The sequence below is a fragment of the Watersipora subatra genome, chromosome 2 (assembly GCF_963576615.1).
Source record: "Watersipora subatra chromosome 2, tzWatSuba1.1, whole genome shotgun sequence".
Lineage (NCBI taxonomy): Eukaryota > Metazoa > Bryozoa > Gymnolaemata > Cheilostomatida > Watersiporidae > Watersipora > Watersipora subatra.
In genome coordinates, this window is record NC_088709.1 from 38,124,541 (window position 1) to 38,150,203 (window position 25,663).

The following is a 25,663-nucleotide window of genomic DNA, read 5'->3' on the forward strand; positions in this document are numbered from 1 at the left end:
CAGCTAAAACTATGTGAGTGGCCACGACTTGATGAATATTTTTAATAAAAGCTTTATACCGAGATGAAAATCTTTTTGCTTGTAAAAATTATATAATAAAATGATATTGTTGAAGATAACGCAAAACATGATTTGCAGAATATTGTAGTGAATTGGATACGGTATATGGATGTCCGCAAAACTGGAGAATGTGAGTTCAAATCCAGTTTGCGGCAGACTTCTCATCCCAGACTTCTCTATCCCTATGTAAATTCTTTTCAAAGACGCAGCTGCTTATTTTACTTCGGTAGTAAGCAACTAGTTTTTGGTGTGGGCAATGATATACAGCCCCGCCACAAGGATAGGCGACGGACATAATGTGGGCGGGGCTTTTGGGAGGCTGTATATCGTTAGTGTGGGTAGCGGGGCGGAACTGCGCTGATACAAAGACCTTATACCCTAGGACACTTATATTTCGCTAGTATTTAGTTTCGTGAGTAGCATACAGAGTAAAATTTCGCTGGAACTTAATTTCGCAGCTCTGATGAGTGCGAAAATATAGTGATGTGAAAATAAATGCAGTGGAACAAACATTAGATTCCTCAGGTCCAGTTCGCTGGTACGAAATATTTTTCAATTTGGGACTACGTACTGTTTGGACTATGAACCGCACCTCTATATAAGCTACCTGTGCTTTATTTTCCAAAAACGATAATAAAACAATACATAAGCCGCACCTTACTATAGGCCGCAGAACTAAGGACTGTGCTTTTTAATGCCTTTTAAAACGGAACAGTGCAGAACGGCACAGTTTCGTATTATCCGACGCTTTTTTAACTTAGTGCCTAACGGGACAGTACCGTGAGGCATTGTTTCGTATTTTCTTTCACAGCTAAAAGTGCACTAATTGGAGATTCCCGTTAGTGCGCCCTAGCGGTGAAAGAAAAAGCCACAGAATAAGCCACAGTGATTAGCCGCACCCTTGTAGGCCTACCTATAAGCCGCATGGCTCAAATCATCAGAAAAAAGTAGCTGCTAATTGTCCGAAAAGTACGGTAGTTTGTATTTGTGAACCACAGGTAGAAATGTGTAGGCTAGATCAATAATGTAATTTGATCGCTTGCTGCCATTTTTTTCCTAGACTATCAATGACGTCAAAGCCGCAGTGACTGATTGGTACCAATATTAGAATTCAAGTATTTATAGCACGCGGTGCCGCGGTGGCCATGGCACCAGGTTGTTATTGCTTTGGTTGGTAATAAAATTCATCACCACAATAATTATTATTCAATTTTATGACTTTTCCTACCAGACTGTCATCCTCATCAGTTACAAATTCAATGACTAAACTAATATCATCATCTTCTTCATTTGTCTAGGCTTTTCCAAAAAAAATTTATTATCTTAATTTGTTTTGCCAAGCTGCTCAGTCGGTGTATTAGCTATAATGAGTTTAGCAAAACTTGCCCAATGAGCCAACCACACACGAAAATTGCCTGCATTTCTAATATGACGATTTTATTGTGAATATCAATGAAGAAAGCCATTTATTTTCGCGTTTTCGCTCGTTCGTTATGATAGTTTAGTTTCGCACATGAAATTTTCGCGAGAGGCTGTTGCCGCGAAAACGCGAAAGTTAGATGCCGCGAATACATAAGTGTCCTAGGGTACTACATAGTTTGCTTGACAGAATTACGGTAGACCGTTAGAATTGGTAGTTGGTACTCAAATGTTTACACAGCATTTGGAGAAAGTGAGTAAGAAAAATTTTCAATTTTCGTTATTTGAGGCCTTTGAAACATTCATAATAATGCATCTGTAGCTGGATTTAAAATTTTATTTTAGCCAACATGAGCAAATACAAAATAAGATATATGCCAATAGAGCCGCGTAGGACTATACTTTTATCACAAACAGCCGATGTGAATACGAGATATATTGACAGATAAATACCGCGTGACATCATTTTGGGCAAGTCTGGGCATGTTCTTTTGGCCTGAGCGTTTTTACGGCGATCAGATTTTTTGATTTTAATCTTCAAATATCTTGGCAATGAGATCGCCTAACACAACAAACAACATATCAACTGATAGAAAAAAATGCTTTCTTTTAAGATCAACTCAAATTTGATGCAACCACATCTTTAATAAGCGGTAGGCTTCTAAAGACGGTACGCCATGACGTTGCTTAAAGGTTGACTTGCAACAAAATTCACATTACAGTTATTTGGTATCATAAGATTCACCATGTCTTACTCTGTTGTATCGTAGTTGCAAAATATGTGGGAATGTGATTACAAGCTCTTAAAAGCAAAAAAACGAACATTTAATCGCATCCACACGAGACCGCCGTAGTTTGGATTCGCTTTCCTAAACGGCTCAAATGGGACGTAGTTGTTACAGGATGGTTTCTGTTTCCACTTTCATGCAACCTTATTCGTCGAAATATTTTTACAAATATACTTAACGCATTCAATAAAACTATATCTATTGTTTTTACGCGTCTGTTTTATCGTCATTGTAATGCTGTCACTTTTAGCACTGATATCTTATAACTTATCGTAAAAAATCGTTAAACTTTTTAACCTTAGCTCGAAGGAGTACATATCATTGTCTGATAATCATGACAAGCCTGTTGGTAACCTGTGATAATCGAAAAGCGCTGCAAAGATTATTTGCGAAGTATTGGGTCACGTGATCAGATTACGACTTGACGATTGAATAATGCCGAAACAAAACTGTAAAGTAGCAAGCATCTATATTTGACACGGGGTCTTCGGTAAAACCCAAAGTGTTTGTCATTAACTAGTGCTACGATGAGTTTATATTGAGCTTTTTATTTGCCTTTCAATTCACGTGAGAACACACGTGAGAACATACGTGACAAGACGATAACTAAACTGTAATGAATACGTCAGAAAAATAAAGAGATTCCAATCTACGACGGCTTTTCGTGTTTGAGCTTTTAAGAGTTTTTAATCCCACTTCCACATATTTGGCATAAATTTACAACACAACAGAGTAAGACATGGTGAACCTTTTGATACCAAATAACTGTAATGTGAATTTTGTTGCAAGTCAACTTTTAAGCATTGTCAGGCTACGCTATTCTAATAATAGCTATAACCGGAGGGCACACATACATATACCCATATCCACATACTTTGAGAAATATATATATATAGACTAGCTGAATACCCGGCGTTGCTTGGGTAATAATTTATTTATAAAGTATTTAGGGTATTTATATAAGTAATATGTTTATTTAACATGGACAACATTTACCATTCTAAATTTTAAACTTCATATCATGAGAAAAGTGTTTTTTGTGCAATTCAAATGAATTAAGAAGGAAAATAAAACTGTAAAGGTTTTCAAACTTTTTCAAACAACTAACTTTTAAATTTCAAAAAATGAAAGAAATGTTTCGGTGAACTAAATTAGGAAAAAAACAACACCGTACAGGTGGTTAAATGTAAATGTGAAATAATTAGCAAGTAATGGCTAAATATTGTCTGTTTTGCTACGATTACAATGAAAAATTATTTGGTATACAATTATATGATTTTAGTTCGTTTCAGTGTTTGCATCATAAGGCAAAAATACCGTATAGAGTGGTATAGAAACCCATAGTAATTATCTAGTGCAAACACCTGGTAAAAATCATCATCATTAAAAAATAGTAATAAAACGATATGTTAACCTGAGTAACTATTATAATAGTTAACTACAACAAGTTACGTGCATTTTGTGGTTATGATCTGCAAGAAAATGTAACGTTACAACGTACTACTCCTAGAACGTACCGTAGAGAGGTTTTGCCTTCGAGACAGACGTGTAATAAACACTTTAGCTTACTAAACACGTATTTTAGTAAATTTAAAACTTGTAACTAAAATCTTCTCACTTATTTGTTTGCGAATCCGTTTTTACCATAATGGATAACGCTGAACTCGCCACGGTGAGCAACATATATCTCGTAATAACGTATATAATCAGTATACAAATCACCAAATTTTTATTTCGAGAGAAAATTTTGTTGATATCTACAGCGGGAAAACAAATTCGCCTTATGGGAATGTGTCAATTAATATGTCATTTAGCGTGTGAAATTGTGAAAAGGGTATAGTGCATATACATGTATAATAGTAAGAGCTATGAATCGTAAGAGCCAAGTTGTAGACCCGTGGTTAGACAACTGGACTACAAACCTGCGATAGCAATCCTCCAAAGTTCAAACCAGCACAATGCGAAATTTTACCAAGATTTTAATAGTTATAGCCGGAGATACCGAAGGACACAAAGTCCATCCTCCAAAGTTCAAACCAGCACAATGCGAAATTTTACCCAGATTTTAATAGTTATAGCCGGAGATACAGAAGGACACAAAGTCCATCCTCCAAAGTTCAAACCAGCACAATGCGAAATTTTACCAAGATTTTAATAGTTATAGCCGGAGATACTGAAGGACACACATACACATGACAATCTTTGAGATTTAGAAGACTACTACCTGAGCTAGACCATTGAGAAAGAGAAGGAGGCATAGTGCTTCTACACTCGACCATAGTCCAAATGTTACCTGCAATATAAACCAGTATTTGCATAGAGTTAAATACAAAGACTAGAAACATGTCGTCTTAATTACACACTCCTCTATTGTACTGACAATCTACGTATCATCATTTAATGCCAATAATGATACAGGCATAAAATAGCCTTCCAAAAGTTACATGCAGATGAAGAACTCGGGCTAGTCTTGCTACAAAATTGTAAAAACAATCTCACTCTTGGCCAAACATCTCAAAAATAGTAGGATACCACACAAGAAGGGAGACACTCACACTACTGCAGACCTGTAATTCTGTGGTGATGTATCAACACGGACTATGCGGGCAAGGCACCAACAACTTACGCATGTATTTCAACTGACACTAGAACGTGTGAACACGAGTAGATAACACCTTCAGCTGCAGTATTCAGTTTTGAGCCAATACCTCGACATACAAGTGTCCCATCATACAAAATATTTGAGATACGAAGAAAATTCCGAGTAATTTTTTGCCTAGAGATACAAGACAAATATGAGATACAAGCATTTGAGACGGCTCAGACGGTTCTCGATGTGGCTGCTAAATCAAAAAGAGGCTGCTTACGAGAACAGAATCACTTGGTCTTCTTCGTTATATCTGTTTGAAGTTTTAAAAAGGTCAGCTAAAAGTTATAGCGAATGCAAATTGAAAAGCGCCAAGTCGGAAGAATAAAAATTACGATGAAGACAAAATTAGAATTAAGTTTAGTGTAAGATTAAAGTGTATTTTAAAGTGTGTGCTTAGTGAGCTAAATTAATTTTAGCTAAATTTTATGGTTTAGGTGTTTAGGTTATGTTAGCATTACAAAAGTGCCGAGCGTACCAAGCGTGTTGCTATCTAGTTTTTTTCACAGCTCATGCAGCACTGTACACAATAATGTTAAACTTTATGCCCTATCATAACTGGTAGATAAGTTATTTGTTACTTTGCGAGCCAAGGTGGTGAATTAGTATTATCAAAAACCCGTTTGTCCATCATAAATCCTGTTGTTAGGTGGTTTTAAAAGGGTTGGGAATAGATTAAAATGTATTTAAGTATTTCATACAGGAAACATTGATTTGAAATACGAGAGAATTGACATATGAGCTCAGCCCCAGAACCCATTGAGCTCGCATTATGAGTTATGACAGTACGAAATACCGTGAAACTTCAATTTGAATGCCACCTTTATTTGAACGCCACCTCTAATAGAACACGACTATAGAAGGGTTGAAAATACAATGCCACCCTTTAATTGAACGCCGCCCTTTAATTGAACACCCTTGTGACATTCTTTGATCTTTACGAACCCATAATTGAAAGTGATCAATAGAAAAGTGTCCACAAAGTCGTACTAATAATGTCTCGGTTACATCGATTACAATCAAGTTTCTTGTTGTTGCTGTAGTGGTTTATCATCAGAACTACACTCTGATTCGAAGTTACCAAAGTCTAAATCATATCCATTGTTTTTAGATTCATCCATTATGTGGTTTACAATCTTACCTGAAAACTTTAAAGCATTGTGATGAATGATGAAAATACTCTTGAGGAACATGGTATGACGTAATAGCAGCCATTGGTATGGCATCATCGAAACAATTAATAACAGCGCCAAGCTAATATTTTAGGATCAAAGTAGCTCCTTGTTTAACTAGGTATGATACTTTGACGTATACGTAAAATTAGTTTTGTCCAGCCTAAATTAATGCCCTTCGGCCCTAGCATAAAAATTCTAGGGCCGAAGCTCATTAATGTCAATCCACCCAAAGGAGAATGTAAAATATAGTTGTCATTAGCATCAATTTATCAGTGAAAGGATAAAATTTATCTTCTCGAAATTCTGACGAGCTTGTCGAAAAATACAGCGCCACCCTTTATTTGACGGCCACCTCTAATTGAACGCCACTATAGAGGAATGGTTGAAAATAGAGCGCCATGGCATTCAAATAGAGGTTTTATGGAAGTTTCTAGCTACAGTCACTGCGTACAGTCAAGTCCAAATGCCAGAGTATAAAGTTTGTTAGTTTTCTCTTATCTTCTTCCTCTTGGAAGTTTGTTTGGCTAGATATGGCAAACATTCAAACAAACTTCAATCATTTGTTTTCCAGCCTTTAGCTGGAACTAGCAGAACCAGTAGAAGAGCGTAGAAGCTGTCAAGGGCATAGTAGAATAACTATACTTCGAAACATGAAAAGGAAACCCTTGAAGAGAAACACCATAGACATACAATTATTACAACCGATTGTCAAAGCATTCATGAACTTATATTAGTATTTTATAAACAATAGCACAAAGACTACTCAAGCACTATGGACAGATGATGCGCCAAATCCACATCATCTGCACCATTGCGTGGATGATGCGGAATCGGAGTTGTGTGCACATTGATTTACCATGCAATAGGTGGTTCAATGGACATTCACACGTGTGTGTCGATATACTCAGATATAAGAGAAAAAAACTTCTGATTAATGAAAAAGTGACCATATTAGATATGAGTCTATTGGTTTCTATTTCACGGATTTCCACTAATCCCTAGAGAGTTGTCTGTCCCTATTAACTGCAGAAACTGAGGAATTACTGGACCTTTCTTACCAACAGCATCATCATTTATCACTCAGAAGAAACTTTGAACACCGTATGCTGAACAATGTTTCGGATATAGAATTGAAAACTTGCCAAAAATTTACGTCTGACAGAAAATCTTTATACGAAGGTTTTACTGTGCTACAAAAAAAGATGCAAAGCACCCAATTTACTACGTATCAATAATATTATTGTATGTATGAAACTTGTCTTATGGATATCATGATGCAGAGCAACCAATTTACTAGTTGTTTCACTCTTTAGACCGCTGAAGAAACATAATGGTGCAATACAGCGACTCTGTTAGAGTGCGTACAACTGTTAACAAAACAAATAGTTCTAGCGCAAAACTCTTGGTGCGGAAAAGAAGCTTTTTAGCTTTGTCAATTTTTAATCCTTTTTTATCAAGAATTTCAATCAGTGTAGGAATTACTGTTCTATCAACAGCCATTTTCATTCTCAGCCGGCTAGAAGTGCCCTCAGTATTTTGGTGATATCTCAAGTACAATCAACGTGAAACATTGAAAATAGGCTATAAACAGTACAAAATGACCAAAATTTCATAATCCTACGGAAACCAGATGTCTAGAATAACAAAGTAAAACTAGGCAGCTGAGTCTACGCGTGATCCTAAACATAGAATCACGCGTAAAATCATGTCTAGGATCAAGCGTAGGATCACACGGAAAAACAATCTTCTAAATTATCTTGGGCCCAGTCTTCAGTGTTGAACATCTTCTACCCATTTGGCTTGCAAACGATCGTTGGGGCGAGTCACTGACAAATGCAAAGGGTTGTCGTTATTGTTATAGAGCGGCCCATCGACTCAGCTAACTAAGATAGATGTTTTGGCCATTTTATTTTGCGTAGAACTTTGTTAAGATAGCCACATATTCAGCACCAACAATGTACCTTACTACCAATATCATTATGGATGTATTGTTAATCTTTAATCTATATATATATATATATTTCTCAAAGTATGTCTGTATGTTTGTCTGCATTCCGGCTATAGCTATTATTAGAATAACTGTAGCGGGACAACAATGCTGACGCAACGTCATGGAGTACCGTCATTAGAAGCCTAGCAGCTTACTAAAATTTTCCATTGGCAATGTGCCAGGCTAATAGTTTGAAAGTTACAGTTGTTTGACAAAGTTTTAAAACCTTTACAGTTGTTTTTATTTTTCTCTTAATTTATTTCAACTACACAAAACACTTCTCTCTATTCTCATTATATGAAGTTTGAAAGTTAGCATGGGAAATGTTGTTATATATGTTAAATACAAATAAATTTTCAGTTCAGACCTTTTTATTACCCGGGCAACGCCAGGTAGCACAGCTAGTACCCATACATCTTGGGATAAGCATTCCAAGTAAGTTATATCTATGGCACGCTGCTGCTTATTAATACAACTAGGCGTTCGATACCGAAAATTCCAAATCCCAAAATTTCTAGAATCTTCTTTACAATAATACATTGCATCAACTAACCATAGAGAGGCCAGAGGCAATGAGACAAAATCCAAAGATTCTTTGTGGGCCGAATGTGTCACCGAGAGAACCAAAAGCGATCTGGGCTACTGCATATGGCAGCAATAAGGAAGCATCCAACAAGCCGAGTTGAGCAGTCGTTAGCCCGAGATCCCTCTCAATGGCAACCTTCAACTAAAACCAATTAAATGCTATATGTTGTTGCTCACAAGATATTATTATTAGATACAATGCTAGCTTCAGTTAGAACAGGTGAATTGAAATTCTTTTCAAATGTCGCAACCATAGAGTTATCTCCCCCTAGAGTGATAACTGTGCCATCAACAACACGAGCGTTTCCGGTGCCAACAAGGAGCTTTTAGGCCACGCCCCTTTTTTGTGCTAGTCACTCGCAGTGATTGACAGAACGATAACATCAGCCATGAGAATGATCATGAATTTCCACAGTTAAGATAGTAATTATTGCTCTTATTAAAAAAATGATGATTATAGTTTATTATTTTAATATATGCTTATTATTTAAAGCAATTCAATACCTACATGCATTGCAAAGGCACTGAATAGATAGTGTTAAGTAAGTGAGTTAATGCAATCAGTTACTCCAATGATATACAGCCCCCACACATGGGGGGCTGTATATCATTGGTTACTCATAGATAAGATAGATAATCATACTGGGGTTGTATTACATTGGTGTGATGGGAAGCTAATCGACTGCCATCAACTGAAAGTATTGACACTGTATGGTGATAGAGTGATTCATTGACTCCACAGTTCACAAACAGCCCTTACATGTAATATTAGATTTCAATACATATCAATCAAATACATAGACTAGCTTAAAGCAAAGATGTCCACTAGTTAGTGGACATCTTTGCTTGATGTAAGCAAGCAAAAAGTTTGAAAGTTAGAGTGGCAAAGGTTGCTATATGTTAGATAAAAATAAATTATACCTAATTATACTAAATTGTAATTATTTAAGATAAAAAAGACTTTTTTATTACTTTATGTATTAACTAATTTTTTATTGTAATCATAGCTAAACAGATTATATTTAGCCATCACTTGCTAATTATTTCACATTTACATTTAAACACATTTGCAGTTTCATTTTTCTTCCTAATTCATGTCAACAAAAAACTTCTTTCATGATATGAAATTTAAAAGTTGTAGTTGTTTGAAAAAGCTTGAAAACATTTACAGTTGTTCTTATTTCCTCTCTTCTCTTAATTTATTTCAATTACACAAAACACTTCTCATAATATGTAGTTTGAAAGTTAAAGTGGCAAATGTTGTTATATGTTAAATAAAAATAAATTATAACGTACTTAATTATACTAAATTATAATTATATAAAAATAAAATAGACTCTTTTATTCCCTTATTTATTAAATAATTTTTCATTGTAATCATAGCTAAACAGATTATATTTAGCCATTACTTGCTAATTATTTTACATTTAAACACATTTACAGTTTTTTTTCCTAATTTATTTCAACAAAACACTTCTTTCATGATATGAAATTTAAAAGTTGTAGTTGTTTGAAAAAGCTTGAAAACCTTTACAGTTGTTTTCTTTTTCCTCTTAATTCATTTGAACTGCTTAAAAATATTTTCTCATGATATGAAATTTAAAAGTTAGAATGGTAAATGTTATATAAAAATAAATTTTCTGTCCAGACTTTTTTATTACTCGGGCAACTCGGGTAGTACAGCTCATAGTTGATGGCAGTCGATTAGCTTCCCATCACACCAATGCAATACAACCTCAGTATGACTATCTATCTTATCTATGAGTAACTGATTGCATTAACTCACTTACTTAACACTATCTATTCAGTGCCTTTGCAAGTCAAGTAGATATCAGGGATTACGTGTATGTCACAATTTCCATTTCCATAATTCATTTCCATATCAATTCCATAAAATTTCCATAATTTATTTCCATATTAATTCCATTTCCATAACATTTCCATAATTCATTTCCATATTATTTCCATTTCCATAACATTTCCATAATTCATTTACTTATTATTTCCATAACATTTCCCTATTTCATTTCCATAGTATTGCCATTTTCATAACATTTCCATAATTCATTTTCGTATTATTTCCATTTCCATAATTCATTTCCATATAATTCCATTTCCATAACATTTCCATAATTCATTTCCATATTATTTCCATTTCCATAACATTTCCCTACTTCATTTCTATATTATTTCCATTTCCATATTACTTCCATTTCAATAACATTTCCATATTATTTCCATTTCAATAACATTTCCATATTTCTAAAATAAAATTTCCATATTTCTAAAATAAAATTTCCATATTTCTAAAATAAAATTTCCATATTTCTAAAATAAAATTTCCATATTTCTAAAATAAAATTTCCATATCCATCTCCCTAAAATTATGGAAATATTTATGTTTATGGAAACAATGATATACAGGGGGGCTGTATATCATTGGCTGTATATCATTGCTGTATAGGGCTGTGGGGGGTCGCATATCATTGATGGAAATGGATAGGAAAAAGTAAACATTTCCATAATATGTTTAGCGATCCCTGGTAGGTATTGAATTGCTTTAAATAATAAGCATATATCAGAGTAATAAACTATAATCATCATTTCTTTAATATGAGCATTAATTACTATCTTAACTGTGCAAATTAATGATCATTCTCATGGCTGATGTTATTGTTCTGTCAATCACTACGAGTGACTAGCACAAAAAATGGGCGTGGCCTAACCGCTCCTTGATGGCACCGGAAACGCTAGGGTAGTTATCACTCTAGGGGGAGATAACTCTATGGTCGCAACAGCCATACATTGGAACGTATACATGTAAAAGAACATTGTTAATTAATTTCTCGCTCAAAAACCTAAAACCAACTTCTTCGATTAATGCTAGTTTAATTTTAATTCAATTTTCAATAATTCATTCAGTTTTATATAGCACTAAAAAAAGTAGAATGTTGCGATGGAATGTCCTACTCTCAACACGTAATGCAGCGATTATGAGTGAACATTTGAGAGGATTGAAAGGACATGGCAGCATGAATGCGACTGACTAGCCAATGCATCCACACTAGAAGTGTGATGTTACTCAAGTAACTTCATCTGTATGGGCCGATGAAATTAAATTTTATAATTCAACAAGAAAAAGGAAAGATCATGTACAGGAGAATACCGATAACCTATATTGCATTTTCAGTCTGACACTAGTTGTTTATGAATAATCAAGACATAGAATCTTCGGTATGCAGCAATTTACACCCTGAGGCTGAAACCTCCCATCAAAACCAAAATTGGCGAGAACTGTCATACCATCAATTGTATACAATGTGGACCTGAAAAACATGCTGCTTGTGTCAAATCCTTACCAGCCCGAGAGGCTTCCTTAGAAAGTATGTGCTAGCATATGCCAACCATCCTAATACGAATATGACCATCTGTTGCCCCGAGACCATCTTGAGAATAGAATGCCTCAGCTTCCTATGGGTAGTATTCCTACTGCATCTTCATCTGCAAAGTTTAAATTTTCAGCATAGATGTCAGACATAGCATCAGTATAACCAGATACCATTTTCCAATGGCAATAACTGTAAAACTACGAGATTTACCCTCAACTTCTGTTAAAAGCATGCAAGAGATGCACGTCAGTGTTCGATGCTCAGGAAAAAAATGTAGGCATATTTTATTTTCCGGAGAAGCTATACTCACAGAACAGCTTATTGTCATGGAAGAAAACATGAAATGGTGATACGTAATAAATGCGCTAATAAAAATATGTTGATGATGAAATGTTATATAACCTTTGTGTTTTTACAAAGTGAGTTTTAATGGTTATGTGAACATATGGTAAACTTTCAACCATGATGCTAATTTCTCGAGGGATCAGCTACAAATGCGTTGTTTCTAAAAGTATGCTATTGGCATGAAAAATACAGACCATCAAGAGTGTTATTCCCCATCAAAGAGGGTCTAGAAGATAAGCAAAGAAGAAAAATATAGTGTTCGCTCTGACTGTATAAATTGTGAATAATCGAAAACGGACATAATACCACAAACGAAAGCAATAGATTTATCATTCATGTCCTCTTCCCAGGCATAATAAAACTACGAAAAAGATATACATGTACCTAGATCGATATATCCCGAATAAACGTGGCAGCAGGAAAATCCTCATTTACTATGAAGATATACGCCCAAAGGCAAGCGTTTTTAGCGAACCGTGTAGCTACGAGTTGCTTGAATCGGCAACTCACGCGTGTGGTTCGTAGCAGTGTCGTATAGGGAGAGTTACGCCACCAACAGAGCCTATACAAACGCATCGGAAACTCCAAACAAACATCGACCACGCCTACTTTTATATAGAGTTGCAATGGACTGCTCTTACCTGTCTTTGTTTATCAGTTAATAAAACTACTTTGGGTAACCTTAGAGCACTATCAAGTATACCACAAGAAAGCTCAGGTTTTGCTCTAACTCACATAGCAGTTGTAAAAACGACAACTTTATATTTACAGATTTTCTGCTATTTCATGGTAAATAACTCCTATTATCTGCACTAGAATGTCTCAGCTAAATTGGGTTTACCTGCAATTTCACAACTTTGGGCAGCCAAACAAACAATTTAAAGTATTCACAATTAATATATTAATTATATATATTAATATAATATATATATTATGTATATATATTATATATATATATATAATATATATATTAATTATATATATTTATATATTAATAATTATATTATAATACCATCACTTGCCAATTTTTTTGTTCATAAAATTATAAACAGGCTTGTTTTATGCAAATTAATGGACAACCGCAAATTTATTACGGACAATTATTTTAACTAAACGTGCAAGAAATATGAAGTACAACATAAAAATTGAACCACTTTCCCTAATAAAAACTGCATACTAAAAGGGCATATCATACTACATAGAAAATCTTTCATAGTAATGTTACAATAAAAATTATTAACTTCGAATAAACAAGTCAAAGAAGCTAAGCTGTACTAGTACTATAGTAAGGTACGCCTGTATTGGAAGTAATTAATGGGTACAGGTTTGAGTTGGCCAATCATAATAAAACATAGTTAGTATACATGTAGCGTAGTGTGTATCATATATGTGTCATCGTTACCAATGCATTTTTTGTGTGACCACAAACAGCCAGTTTTTATTATGCCAAGTGGTTGTTTGTTTCTTCCTCAGTTTTTCAGCTGTAACTGAACCAATAAGTCAACCATTTTTCTAATACCTATCATAACTTGGATTTCAAAGAATCATATACAATTATGTAGCATCAAAAGCTGTAAGTACTTAAATAATGTCAAATTCTATCAGTAACTTGTCTCTTTCTTGATAAATGCTTTAATATACTGTGTAATTGCTCTTTGTATACAATTCTGATAAGATTGCTGTGAAATATTAGCTCAACTTTCATTACTTTTAATACTTTTATTTTAGAACCTCTTTATTCCAACTGTGTCAGTGGGCACTTGTTTTGTGTAAACACTCCAAAAGACCAGTAATTTTTTGTAAGTAAGATTAATGTTTTAATTTGTGAAATTTCAACTTGGGCCATAAAGTAAAACCATAATTCATTTATTTGCTGCAATCCATAATGTGAAAAGTTTGTTTCCGTTTGTATAACAATTCAATACTGCTTTCCTACAGCACAGTTCTCTTAATAATAAAAAAGGTAGCACACTTTATGAGAGGACCAGTTGATCTATTACTATATGGTTTTCTGGATGTACCAGTACAACGCCAACGTAGTATTTTGTGTGCAATGGCGGACTTGCACATTTTTTTTAACATATGCACATATTATAATAGTCAACAAGAATGAGTACAGTAAAAATACAGAAAGCATCAAATTTCAACAACACTTAATGATGAATAGTCTGAGCTAGTGTTTGCATGGCCATGCTTTTTCTACCAAACTGCACTGAGTGTGAGGCGGAGGTACGTTTTTTTACATAAAATATGAAATCTAACATTCACAAACTTCTTCACTAGTTTCTGCAATATAGGATGACAAGTGGGCAGTTCACATGGCATATCAATATTCTCCATGCATTTAGAAGCTATCAAAGTACCTATATGGTTGTTCTTAAGATGAGGTTCAAAGCTTCTCATGGGAGCCTCCCACTTTTTGAACAGAGCAAATGTGTCACCAGAAACTTCGCACAAAGCACCCTTTTTAAAGTTTTTAAATTGCAGAAAACCCAACCTACAACGGGAAACACCAGATGTGTTAGATAGGCTGGTGCAACAACCTTCACATACTTGCTTCAACTTTAGCAAACTCTGTAGACAATAGCCAGCAAGATAATATAACGGCTGTTCTTCTGTTGCACTAATTTCCTCACGGGAAGCTAGAGGTACATCTATGAGCAAAGGCTCTGCAGTTGGTACTTCTATGGTAGATGGCAATAAATCTCCAAAGTACTCTCGCTCATCTTCTACATAGTTAGAAGCTTTGGTCGGTTTGAGATACTGTGCTACAGTGATCAGTTTGAGAGCATATTTAAATTGTCTAGCTTTTGGCACAGGACTTCTACATCTTACCGAGCAAAAAAGGTTCTCGATACAGTCTTGTGTCAACCTGGAGGTGAGTAAGAACTCCATGTTGTCAAGTAGTCATCGCAAATGTTGAGTACGGATCGTGTAGATGGGTGAATACCATCTTGGACTGGCTTCCATGCATACTTGACTCCTATCCACATTGACTGAACTATTTCTAAAAAATCATCAAGAAATGAACGAGCATCAGCATAAGCGTCAAGTTTGTGTTTAGATAAAGCCATTACCAAATGTCGAGAGGACATCAAATCAAACCAATGATCAACTGTGTCAATAAACCAAGCCAGCCTCAAATCAAATACTATAAATCAAATACTCCTCAGATCTACCTTCATTACTAATGAGGTACCTCAGAGCAGCACTAACAGACTTACTAAAGAGATGCATGGCATTCGCCACATTCATCTTGCTGAAGTGTCCTGTAGATGAGACAGTTTTATCAGACAGATTAGGTGCTAATTTTAAGTCTTTACCAGATTAGAATTCAAGAAGATCCAAAACATGGGAGAGTTTTATGCAATTAGAATGAAGATTATGTTTTCTACAAATATCGTCCGCCATTGTAAAAACTTTATGAGTGACAAAGGCATTTCTTAAATTTTTAATAATGTGAGGAACGTCAGCTAAGAAATGAAGTACATTATCACCAGACATAAGATGTGGAATACAGCTCACTAGTGAGACCCTTTTGCTTTCAATACCAAATGTCTTCCACATCTCTTGGTTGCTTGACCCCATGTCTGAAGTAACAGCAACAACTTTCAGACCAATACCGCTTGCATGTGTTATGAGATCAATAATAAGAGAAGCTAGACTGTCCCCAGAAATAGATTTACCAGTGAGATGGAATAGGACAATTTGTTTCCATCTTTCAGTAATTCCTGCAAAGATACAGCCAACACTTGGATTCGAAGTACATGTAATATTAGAGGTAAAACTGCAAACACAAAGAGGAAAGTAATGAATGAAATAAACAAGAAATTAACCTCACCGACCTCCAAGCATAACCACTAAACCATGACTAGCAAGACCACTATGGCCGAGTAACGTCACTTTTCCTATTACAGAGCTGTTGCTAGCATCATACTCAAGGGCTTCAGTAATCTCCATCTCATCCAAAACAAAGGCAACACTGTCGACCCCTCTTATCCATACTCAGCAGCCTAAATCAAAGAAGCTTGTGAATGCAGTATAATCCACAAAGACATCAGAATATAAAAAGAGCGATTAGCAAAACAAATGAGAAATATAGAATTGAAAATAAACATAAGATAACTCTTTGTTACACAAGCTCACCTTTTCCTTCATGTATTGAAAAACAGTCGAGAGAACTTCTGGCTTAAAGCAGATAGTTTGAAGTCGTCTTTGCAGTGTCCTAACAGAAAGAAGAGGCATACCTAAATCCAGGAGATGATTGTAATCTGTGGACCCACAAGTAAACCGCCGCTTCAGCCCTTTCTTTATTGTATCGAGTCGCCATTGCAATCCTCTAGTGGAATGTCTCTGAAGAGCAACGAGTTGATCCCTATTAAACAAATTTTTGAGAGCCATTTCATGGGTTTGGAATTTTTCTAAGGTAGCCCAATATTCTTGTTGGACCTGAAAAAAATAAACAAGTGGGTACATTGTTGAAAATGTTCTTGATTACCACTACTGACCCTATTGAGTAAACGACTGTCATAACATAGTTAGCTCAATGATATACATGTATGCAGTTAGGTCAATGGTTAGCCATTATGTGTGAATCATCTTACCACACTCAGCAGCTGTTTGTTTTTATTACTATGTTGTCCTGACATTGTTTCGCTATATCCTTTGCCAACCAGTCTAGATATGATAGCTGACCTGACCAGATGTACAATAAACTTATACATTGAAACTCACTACATAACAACTACTATTGATATTAAAATAATCAATAGCAACATTATAGATCTGCATGTTATCAAAGTGAAATCGATCACAATTCTCAACAAGCATATACACGCATATACCTGTTAGGGTTTCAAAGAACTTAAACTTCGTCAAAATTACTCGCATAAAACTGTTCTATACCAACATGAGTCTGTACTCCTCTTACCTCAATGTTCAATAGCGTAAGTCAGCTTATATTTCTTTAAATAATCTATATTAAATGATAGTTTTCAATAATTTTCACTGATAGCATACTTTCTTAAGCTTCTTCCGTAACATTCGTTCTATGCTCTCGATTTCGGAGGTGATCAAAGTTGTAGGGTTACTTGTCGCTAGGTCTGATTCTAAGACATTTAGTTAATTCGGTGAATCAATTTCTAGAAATACAAATATACCATATTAAAATAATGACAATTATGGCCAATTTTAAGATTTAAGCACCAGTAAATGGGGAGCACTGTTACTCTTTTGACAGCGCATAAACTTCCAAACCAATATGAATAGAATGTGAGAAACGTTTGCCTGTGTGAATTGAAAATGTGCAGCAAGAGCAATTTATCATCATTGGCGATAAGGGATTGAATTCATTAGTAAATACGTGTATAATAGACAGATATTTAAATCATACATACATAGATATATATACCTATATATCTCTATATATATATCTATGCATACATATCACTTATACCTGTGGCCCTAATTTCTACTGGCCACAACAGCTGATGAGATAATTGCTGTACCACTAACAGGGAAAATATTATAGAAGTGAGTGTCAGCTAGAATAGTTAGAGTGTGTAAGAAAGCTACATGTATAAAGAATAGAATTGTTAATCACACAGCAACTTTGTTCCCATACCTCTTTGTAATCACATGCTAAAAGATACATTTAAATTATTAACTGAAACTGATTGTAATATAAAATAACTTTTGCAAAAATCTGTTGCACAGTTTGATATATCATAAGCAATAAACTGTTGCACAGTTTGATATATCATAAGTAATAAACTGTTGCACAGTTTGATATATCATAAGCAATAAACTGTTGCACAGTGTGACATATCATAAGCAATAATCTTTTGCACAGTTTGATATATCATAAGTAATAAACTGTTGCACAGTTTGATATATCATAAGCAATAATCTGTTGCACAGTTTGATATATCATAAGTAATAAACTGTTGCACAGTTTGATATATCATAAGTAATAAACTGTTGCACAGTTTGATATATCATAAGCAATAAACTGTTACACAGATTGATATATCATAAGTAATAATCTGTTGCACAGTTTGATATATCAGAAGTAATAATCTGTTGCACGGTTTGATATATCATAAGCAGTAATCTGTTGCACAGTTTGATATATCATAAGCAATAAACTGTTACACAGATTGATATATCATAAGTAATAATCTGTTGCACAGTTTGATATATCAGAAGTAATAATCTGTTGCACGGTTTGATATATCATAAGCAGTAATCTGTTGCACAGTTTGATATATCATAAGCAATAATCTGTTGCACAGTTTGATATATCATAAGCAATAATCTGTTACACAGTTTGATATATCATAAGTAATAAACTGTTGCACAGTTTGATATATCATAAGCAATAAACTGTTACACAGATTGATATATCATAAGTAATAATCTGTTGCACAGTTTGATATATCAGAAGTAATAATCTGTTGCACAGTTTGATATATCATAAGCAGTAATCTGTTGCACAGTTTGATATATCATAAGCAATAAACTGTTACACAGATTGATATATCATAAGTAATAATCTGTTGCACAGTTTGATATATCAGAAGTAATAATCTGTTGCACAGTTTGATATATCAGAAGTAATAATCTGTTGCACGGTTTGATATATCATAAGCAGTAATCTGTTGCACAGTTTGATATATCATAAGCAATAATCTGTTGCACAGTTTGATATATCATAAGCAATAATCTGTTACACAGTTTGATATATCATAAGTAATAAACTGTTGCACAGTTTGATATATCATAAGCAATAAACTGTTACACAGATTGATATATCATAAGTAATAATCTGTTGCACAGTTTGATATATCAGAAGTAATAATCTGTTGCACAGTTTGATATATCATAAGCAGTAATCTGTTGCACAGTTTGATATATCATAAGCAATAAACTGTTACACAGATTGATATATCATAAGTAATAATCTGTTGCACAGTTTGATATATCAGAAGTAATAATCTGTTGCACGGTTTGATATATCATAAGCAGTAATCTGTTGCACAGTTTGATATATCATAAGCAGTAATCTGTTGCACAGTTTGATATATCATAAGCAATAATCTGTTGCACAGTTTGATATATCATAAGCAATAATCTGTTACACAGTTTGATATATCATAAGCAATAATCTGTTGCACAGTTTGATATATCATAAGCAGTAATCTGTTACACAGTTTGATACATCATAAGCAATAAACTGTTACACAGTTTGATATATCATAAGCAATAAACTGTTACACAGTTTGATATATCATAAGCAGTAATCTGTTGCACAGTTTGATATATCATAAGCAATAATCTGTTACACAGTTTGATATATCATAAGTAATAAACTGTTGCACAGTTTGATATATCATAAGCAATAAACTGTTACACAGATTGATATATCATAAGTAATAATCTGTTGCACAGTTTGATATATCAGAAGTAATAATCTGTTGCACAGTTTGATATATCATAAGCAGTAATCTGTTGCACAGTTTGATATATCATAAGCAATAAACTGTTACACAGATTGATACATCATAAGTAATAATCTGTTGCACAGTTTGATATATCAGAAGTAATAATCTGTTGCACGGTTTGATATATCATAAGCAGTAATCTGTTGCACAGTTTGATATATCATAAGCAGTAATCTGTTGCACAGTTTGATATATCATAAGCAATAATCTGTTGCACAGTTTGATATATCATAAGCAATAATCTGTTACACAGTTTGATATATCATAAGCAATAATCTGTTGCACAGTTTGATATATCATAAGCAGTAATCTGTTACACAGTTTGATATATCATAAGCAATAAACTGTTACACAGTTTGATATATCATAAGCAATAAACTGTTACACAGTTTGATATATCATAAGCAGTAATCTGTTGCACAGTGTGATATATCATAAGTAATAATCTGTTGCACAGTTTGATATATCATAAGCAGTAATCTGTTGCACAGTTTGATATATCATAAGCAATAAACTGTTACACAGATTGATATATCATAAGTAATAATCTGTTGCACAGTTTGATATATCAGAAGTAATAATCTGTTGCACGGTTTGATATATCATAAGCAGTAATCTGTTGCACAGTTTGATATATCATAAGCAGTAATCTGTTGCACAGTGTGATATATCATAAGAAATAATCTGTTACACAGTTTGATATATCATAAGTAATAAACTGTTGCACAGTTTGATATATCATAAGCAATAAACTGTTACACAGATTGATATATCATAAGTAATAATCTGTTGCACAGTTTGATATATCAGAAGTAATAATCTGTTGCACAGTTTGATATATCATAAGCAGTAATCTGTTGCACAGTTTGATATATCATAAGCAATAAACTGTTACACAGATTGATATATCATAAGTAATAATCTGTTGCACAGTTTGATATATCAGAAGTAATAATCTGTTGCACGGTTTGATATATCATAAGCAGTAATCTGTTGCACAGTTTGATATATCATAAGCAGTAATCTGTTGCACAGTTTGATATATCATAAGCAATAATCTGTTGCACAGTTTGATATATCATAAGCAATAATCTGTTACACAGTTTGATATATCATAAGCAATAATCTGTTGCACAGTTTGATATATCATAAGCAGTAATCTGTTACACAGTTTGATATATCATAAGCAATAAACTGTTACACAGTTTGATATATCATAAGCAATAAACTGTTACACAGTTTGATATATCATAAGCAGTAATCTGTTGCACAGTGTGATATATCATAAGCAGTAATCTGTTGCACAGTTTGATATATCATAAGCAATAAATGAGAAATTGAATATAGAAATTAATCACAAAAATTTCCTCACCCATATTTTGGCTTGCGCTGGGAAATGCAGAAGAGCTGCGGCTTGTGATTTTAGTTTTTTTTTAAGCCGTTTTTCTTTCAGAGACAGGCGGCGGCTTATGAGCAAACAGAGTAGGAATGGCATCACCCGTCAGTCGACGTTTTTTCTGTTTTAGTCAGTGTAAAACACTTTTTTTCAAAATGTCTCTGTAAGTAAACAAAAAAGAGGAAAGGTAAAGCAAGGGAAACAGTAATATGAATACTACTATTTATGACGCTTTACAGTTATGGTGCTTTACAGTGCCTCGCGTTCCGTGTTCACAACTCGAGTTGTACAACTCGAGTTGCACAACTCGAGTTGTGAACACGGAACGCGAGTTTGTAAAAGAAAGGGGCAATATATTGGTATTACGGTAGCATATCTGTAGATTTGGTTATATTAACAATGGTACATCAATAGGCACCCATTAGCTAATAGAAATTAAACTATGTATGTATGTACTATAAAACTAAATATAAAGGCGAATTGTACTGTCTTATATAATTATATTAATTATTATAGTTGCGAACACGCAACGCGAGGCACTGTAAGGCGCCACACTCTCACTTAAATCAAGCGTGTAATTGATATAGGAAATAATAAATAACCGTAATTCATTCAGAATAGCTTTTCATCTTCATTTTGCTACTACTCGAAGTGAGATAAGTACTTAGCGAGGGGAGCTTTGTTGTAAAATAATAAACCAACACCGAGTCTGGCGTGCATACAGGCTAGACCATCTACAGAGGGAGAGCACAAAGTTCAGCAACAATTGTTATTGAGCTTGTTGCTCTCCTTTTGTGATAGCTAGTTTTTTCTGAGTGGTCTTATTGTTTACTAGGCTTATTTATATTAAGAATTATTATATTACGAAACATTTACATCAACATCCCAAACCCCCAACCCTCTTTTTCTTGGTAATATTATCGCTTGTTGTGTGGCAGACTGATTGTGGTGACAAACTTTTAATCGTAACTGTGTTGACTTATTAGTACTAAAGGTCAACATAAATCTCAGTCAATCAATAATCAGTACGGGCCCAGGCAAAAGTGAGTGCAATGTAACAATAATCACACTCTGCACAACATTACCCACTTACATTAAACGACTGCAGCTGTAACTTTTTTACTTGTCAGCATCACTCTTTAGAACAAGATTGCATTGGTCAGTAGATATGCAACAGGCTTTGATGTTTGTTAGTAGTAGTCTGAGCCTAATACTGGTATTATTTCCTAAACTACTGTTACAGTACCCATTCTGTTTGTTTACAGCTTGAAGACGGTGGCTACTCCATGCCCATGTAAACAGTGCATGCGCTCAGTACTTTAGATGGTCTTCAAGCATACATAGAAGAATATGAGCTGAGTCACACGATGAAGTATGTGGTCGCAAAGCAAAACAAGAGCTTTACCGTTCCACCCAATGCGAGTCGAGTCGTACAAAACGTTCTGAAACTGGTTACTTACAGGTGTTGTGGAATGTGATCCACCAGCCAGCCGGGCTGTGCTCAATCAGGCAAATTAACGAGGTGAGAGTTAAGCCAGTCCGAGCCAAGCCGAGCCGAGCCGAGCTGAGTACAGCCAAGCCGAGCCAGGTCAGGCCCAGCCAAGTAGAACGAGAGGCGGAGCCTACCGGCTATATAAGCCTGAGCATTTGTGCTAGAGAGCAGAGCTGTTCTGAGCCTGTTCATTGCCTGTTACTTGATCATTCTTGTACAACTAATGAACTAAGCAGAAATATATCTATAAACTCATGCACCGAGTCTTGTACTAGTGGAGGAAAAGTGCAGGTCACACAAAATCTTTACACTGGTGGCAGCAGTGGGATCGCTGACGATCCCAAGAACTCTACCACAGGACTCGCATCAGGATCATGAGACACTCGGAGGATTACTTGACTCTGGATGAACTGGGCTGCCTGAAAAACGGCGACACTGCTCCTACTGAAAGAACTTCCTGACAACAGGAAGAAACCCAGAGAGAGCTGTGGAAAGCCTTGCGGTATCGGACCCAATAGATGCACTGCTCCAGGAGCAAAAACCTACTAAAAGCCCCGACAGGACTTACCTGAGGAGGCAGCGTGCTCCTACTGGAAGAACTTCCCATGGGAAGAAACCTAGGGAGAGCTGCGGAAAGCCCTGCAGTATCGGACCCAGTGAATGTACTGCTCCGGGAGCAGAAACCTTTTAAAGGCTTCGACAGGACTTGCCTGAGGAGGCAGCGAGCTCCTACCAGAAGAACTTCCTATGGGAAGAAACTCAGAGAGAGCTGCGGAAAGCCCTGCGGTATCGGACCCAGTGGATGTACTGCTCCGGGAGCAGAAACCTACTAAAGGCTTCGACAGGACTTGCCTGAGGAGGCAGCGAGCTCCTACCGGAAGAACTTCCTACAGGAAGAAACCCGGAAAGGAGCTGATAGCCACAGACACAGTAGAGGCACTGCTCTGCAAAAAGAGCAGAAACCTACTGAAAGCCAGACATGGCCAATAGGAGAGCAAGAAGTGCTGACCCGAGACCCGACCGACTAGTGGAGGCACTAAAACGGGTACTACTGATATCAAGGGCTCAAGAACCGGCACCAAGTTTTAGGACTCCCCATTACACTAGAAAGGGAGATGTGGAGTACTTCATTGCTCACTTCATGGAGTTAGCCGACGCCAACCAGCGGACGGAAGGAGCAACCCTATTGCACCTCCGGAAAGCACTGCGCAAACAGGCTGAGGTCTGCGGACGGGCCAAGGACCAGGAGGCCATTTTCAATGCCCTCCGGGCAAGATTCAGGCTATCCGCCAGGCAGGCGCTAAGCCAGCTCAACTCCCTTAGGTGAGAGGAAAGGACAACACTTCAGGAGCATGCTATGGAGGTCGAGAGGTTGGTATGCATTACGTACGGGGACCTGCCGAATCGACACTAAAATAGTATGGCTATGAAAACCTTCTGCAGCTCACTAAAGGACCTTGCTGTTGTATATGCGTGTGTCTGCCTCGTGCCCGCTCGTATTGCAGGAAATTAGGTTACGTATGCCAGTTCGGTATTGAGAGGTCGCACCGCAAGTACGTGGGCCTATAGGAGTCAACTATGTGGATGACTACGAAAGCTATATAAGCATGTGACAAACGGCAGATGAGGGCTTTTCCCTTGTGGATTTATTGGTGAGTGCACTTATTTAACACGCCGCAGTTGACAGGATTGCCGATGCATGGTTGTTAAATGTGATTTGTGCTGTGATAATTGTGTTCAGTGTTTTATTGGTTCTATACCTCGTGGTAAGTGTTTCGTGTGTGGTTTCCATGTTTACAGTGTTGTGGTGCTCAGTGAAATTTAGTGTTTACGGTGTAGTGGTGTTCAGTGAAGTTTAATGTTTATGGTGTAGTGGTGTTCAGTGGAATTTAGTGTTTACAGCGTTGTGGTGCCGAGGGAAATTTAGTGTTTACGGTGCAGTGGTGCTCAGTGAAATTTGGTGATGCTTTTAACACTGGTGTAGAGTTCGTGTTCTGTTACGCGTCAATTATGGCATTTAATTTTAATGAGTTTCCTTCGTTAAAATTGGATAGTGGTGACGTTAATGGTTCATGGAAAAGATGGTTTGATAGTTTTCAAAATGTCGGAGAAATGGTTAGTATGAGAATGGGCAAGGATGAAGACGGCAACCATAAATTTAGTGGCCATACGAAACTTCTTGCGTTATCACACGCAATAGGTAGTGATGGTAAAGATGCTTTAAGATCTGTTGGTTTTCGTATGTTGGATGAAAATTCTACTTACGATGAGGCAATAGCTCATTTAGTTACTATTTATAGTACTGATGAAACGGTTTACGTTAAAACGATGAAATTTGTTACTGTTTCACAAACGGCTTGTGAAAAGGAAAGTGATTATTTACTACGAGTTGAAAAACTCAGTAGAAACGTTAATTTTTGTGGTAATGAAGATGTAAGGAAAGAATTTGCTTTTGCAATAGCTGTTAATGGCTTGCGAGAAGGTTCTTTACGTAGGCAATTAATGCAACAAATGGAGTCGAATTGGAAAATTCTAACGGATCCTTTGAAGGCCAGAAAACTCGCGCGAGAATCTGACACTATATTGGAAGGCGCTAGATATAAAACTAGCAAACTTAGTGTTTCAGAAATTTCGACAAAAGCTCCTAAAAATAAATCTAAAGTAAGAGGAGCCAGTAGTTATTCAAGTTCTGATTCAGGTGCTTGCGAAAATGGTGAAATTAACAGAATTTCACAAAGGCAACGTAAAAGTTATAATGATGAAGGGTCTAAGAATAAATACTCTAGAAAATGGAGTAGGAATTCAGGTTACGAATCTTTTAGATATGATCGTAAGAGCAGGTATAGAGACTCTAGCAGGTCTTCAACAGACTCTA

General features: G+C 35.6%; 1 protein-coding gene across 6 annotated transcripts in view; it reads right to left on the reverse strand.

Annotated features, from left to right (window-relative positions):
- The window catches only part of LOC137386942 (sugar phosphate exchanger 3-like), a 52,177-nt gene extending 39,302 nt beyond the window's left edge, over window positions 1-12,875 (reverse strand). For 3 of the 6 annotated variants that reach the window (XM_068073180.1, XM_068073177.1, XM_068073182.1), the window contains exons 1-4: window positions 12,783-12,875; window positions 12,024-12,165; window positions 8,633-8,806; window positions 4,492-4,560 (exon numbers count right to left, since the gene is read on the reverse strand). In XM_068073180.1, the coding sequence (XP_067929281.1) occupies window positions 4,492-4,560; window positions 8,633-8,806; window positions 12,024-12,110 (330 nt within the window). In that variant the 5' untranslated portion in view covers window positions 12,111-12,165; window positions 12,783-12,875. The other 3 variants (XM_068073178.1, XM_068073179.1, XM_068073181.1) reach the window with 3 other exon arrangements.
- Between the last annotated feature and the right edge of the window lie 12,788 nt (window positions 12,876-25,663).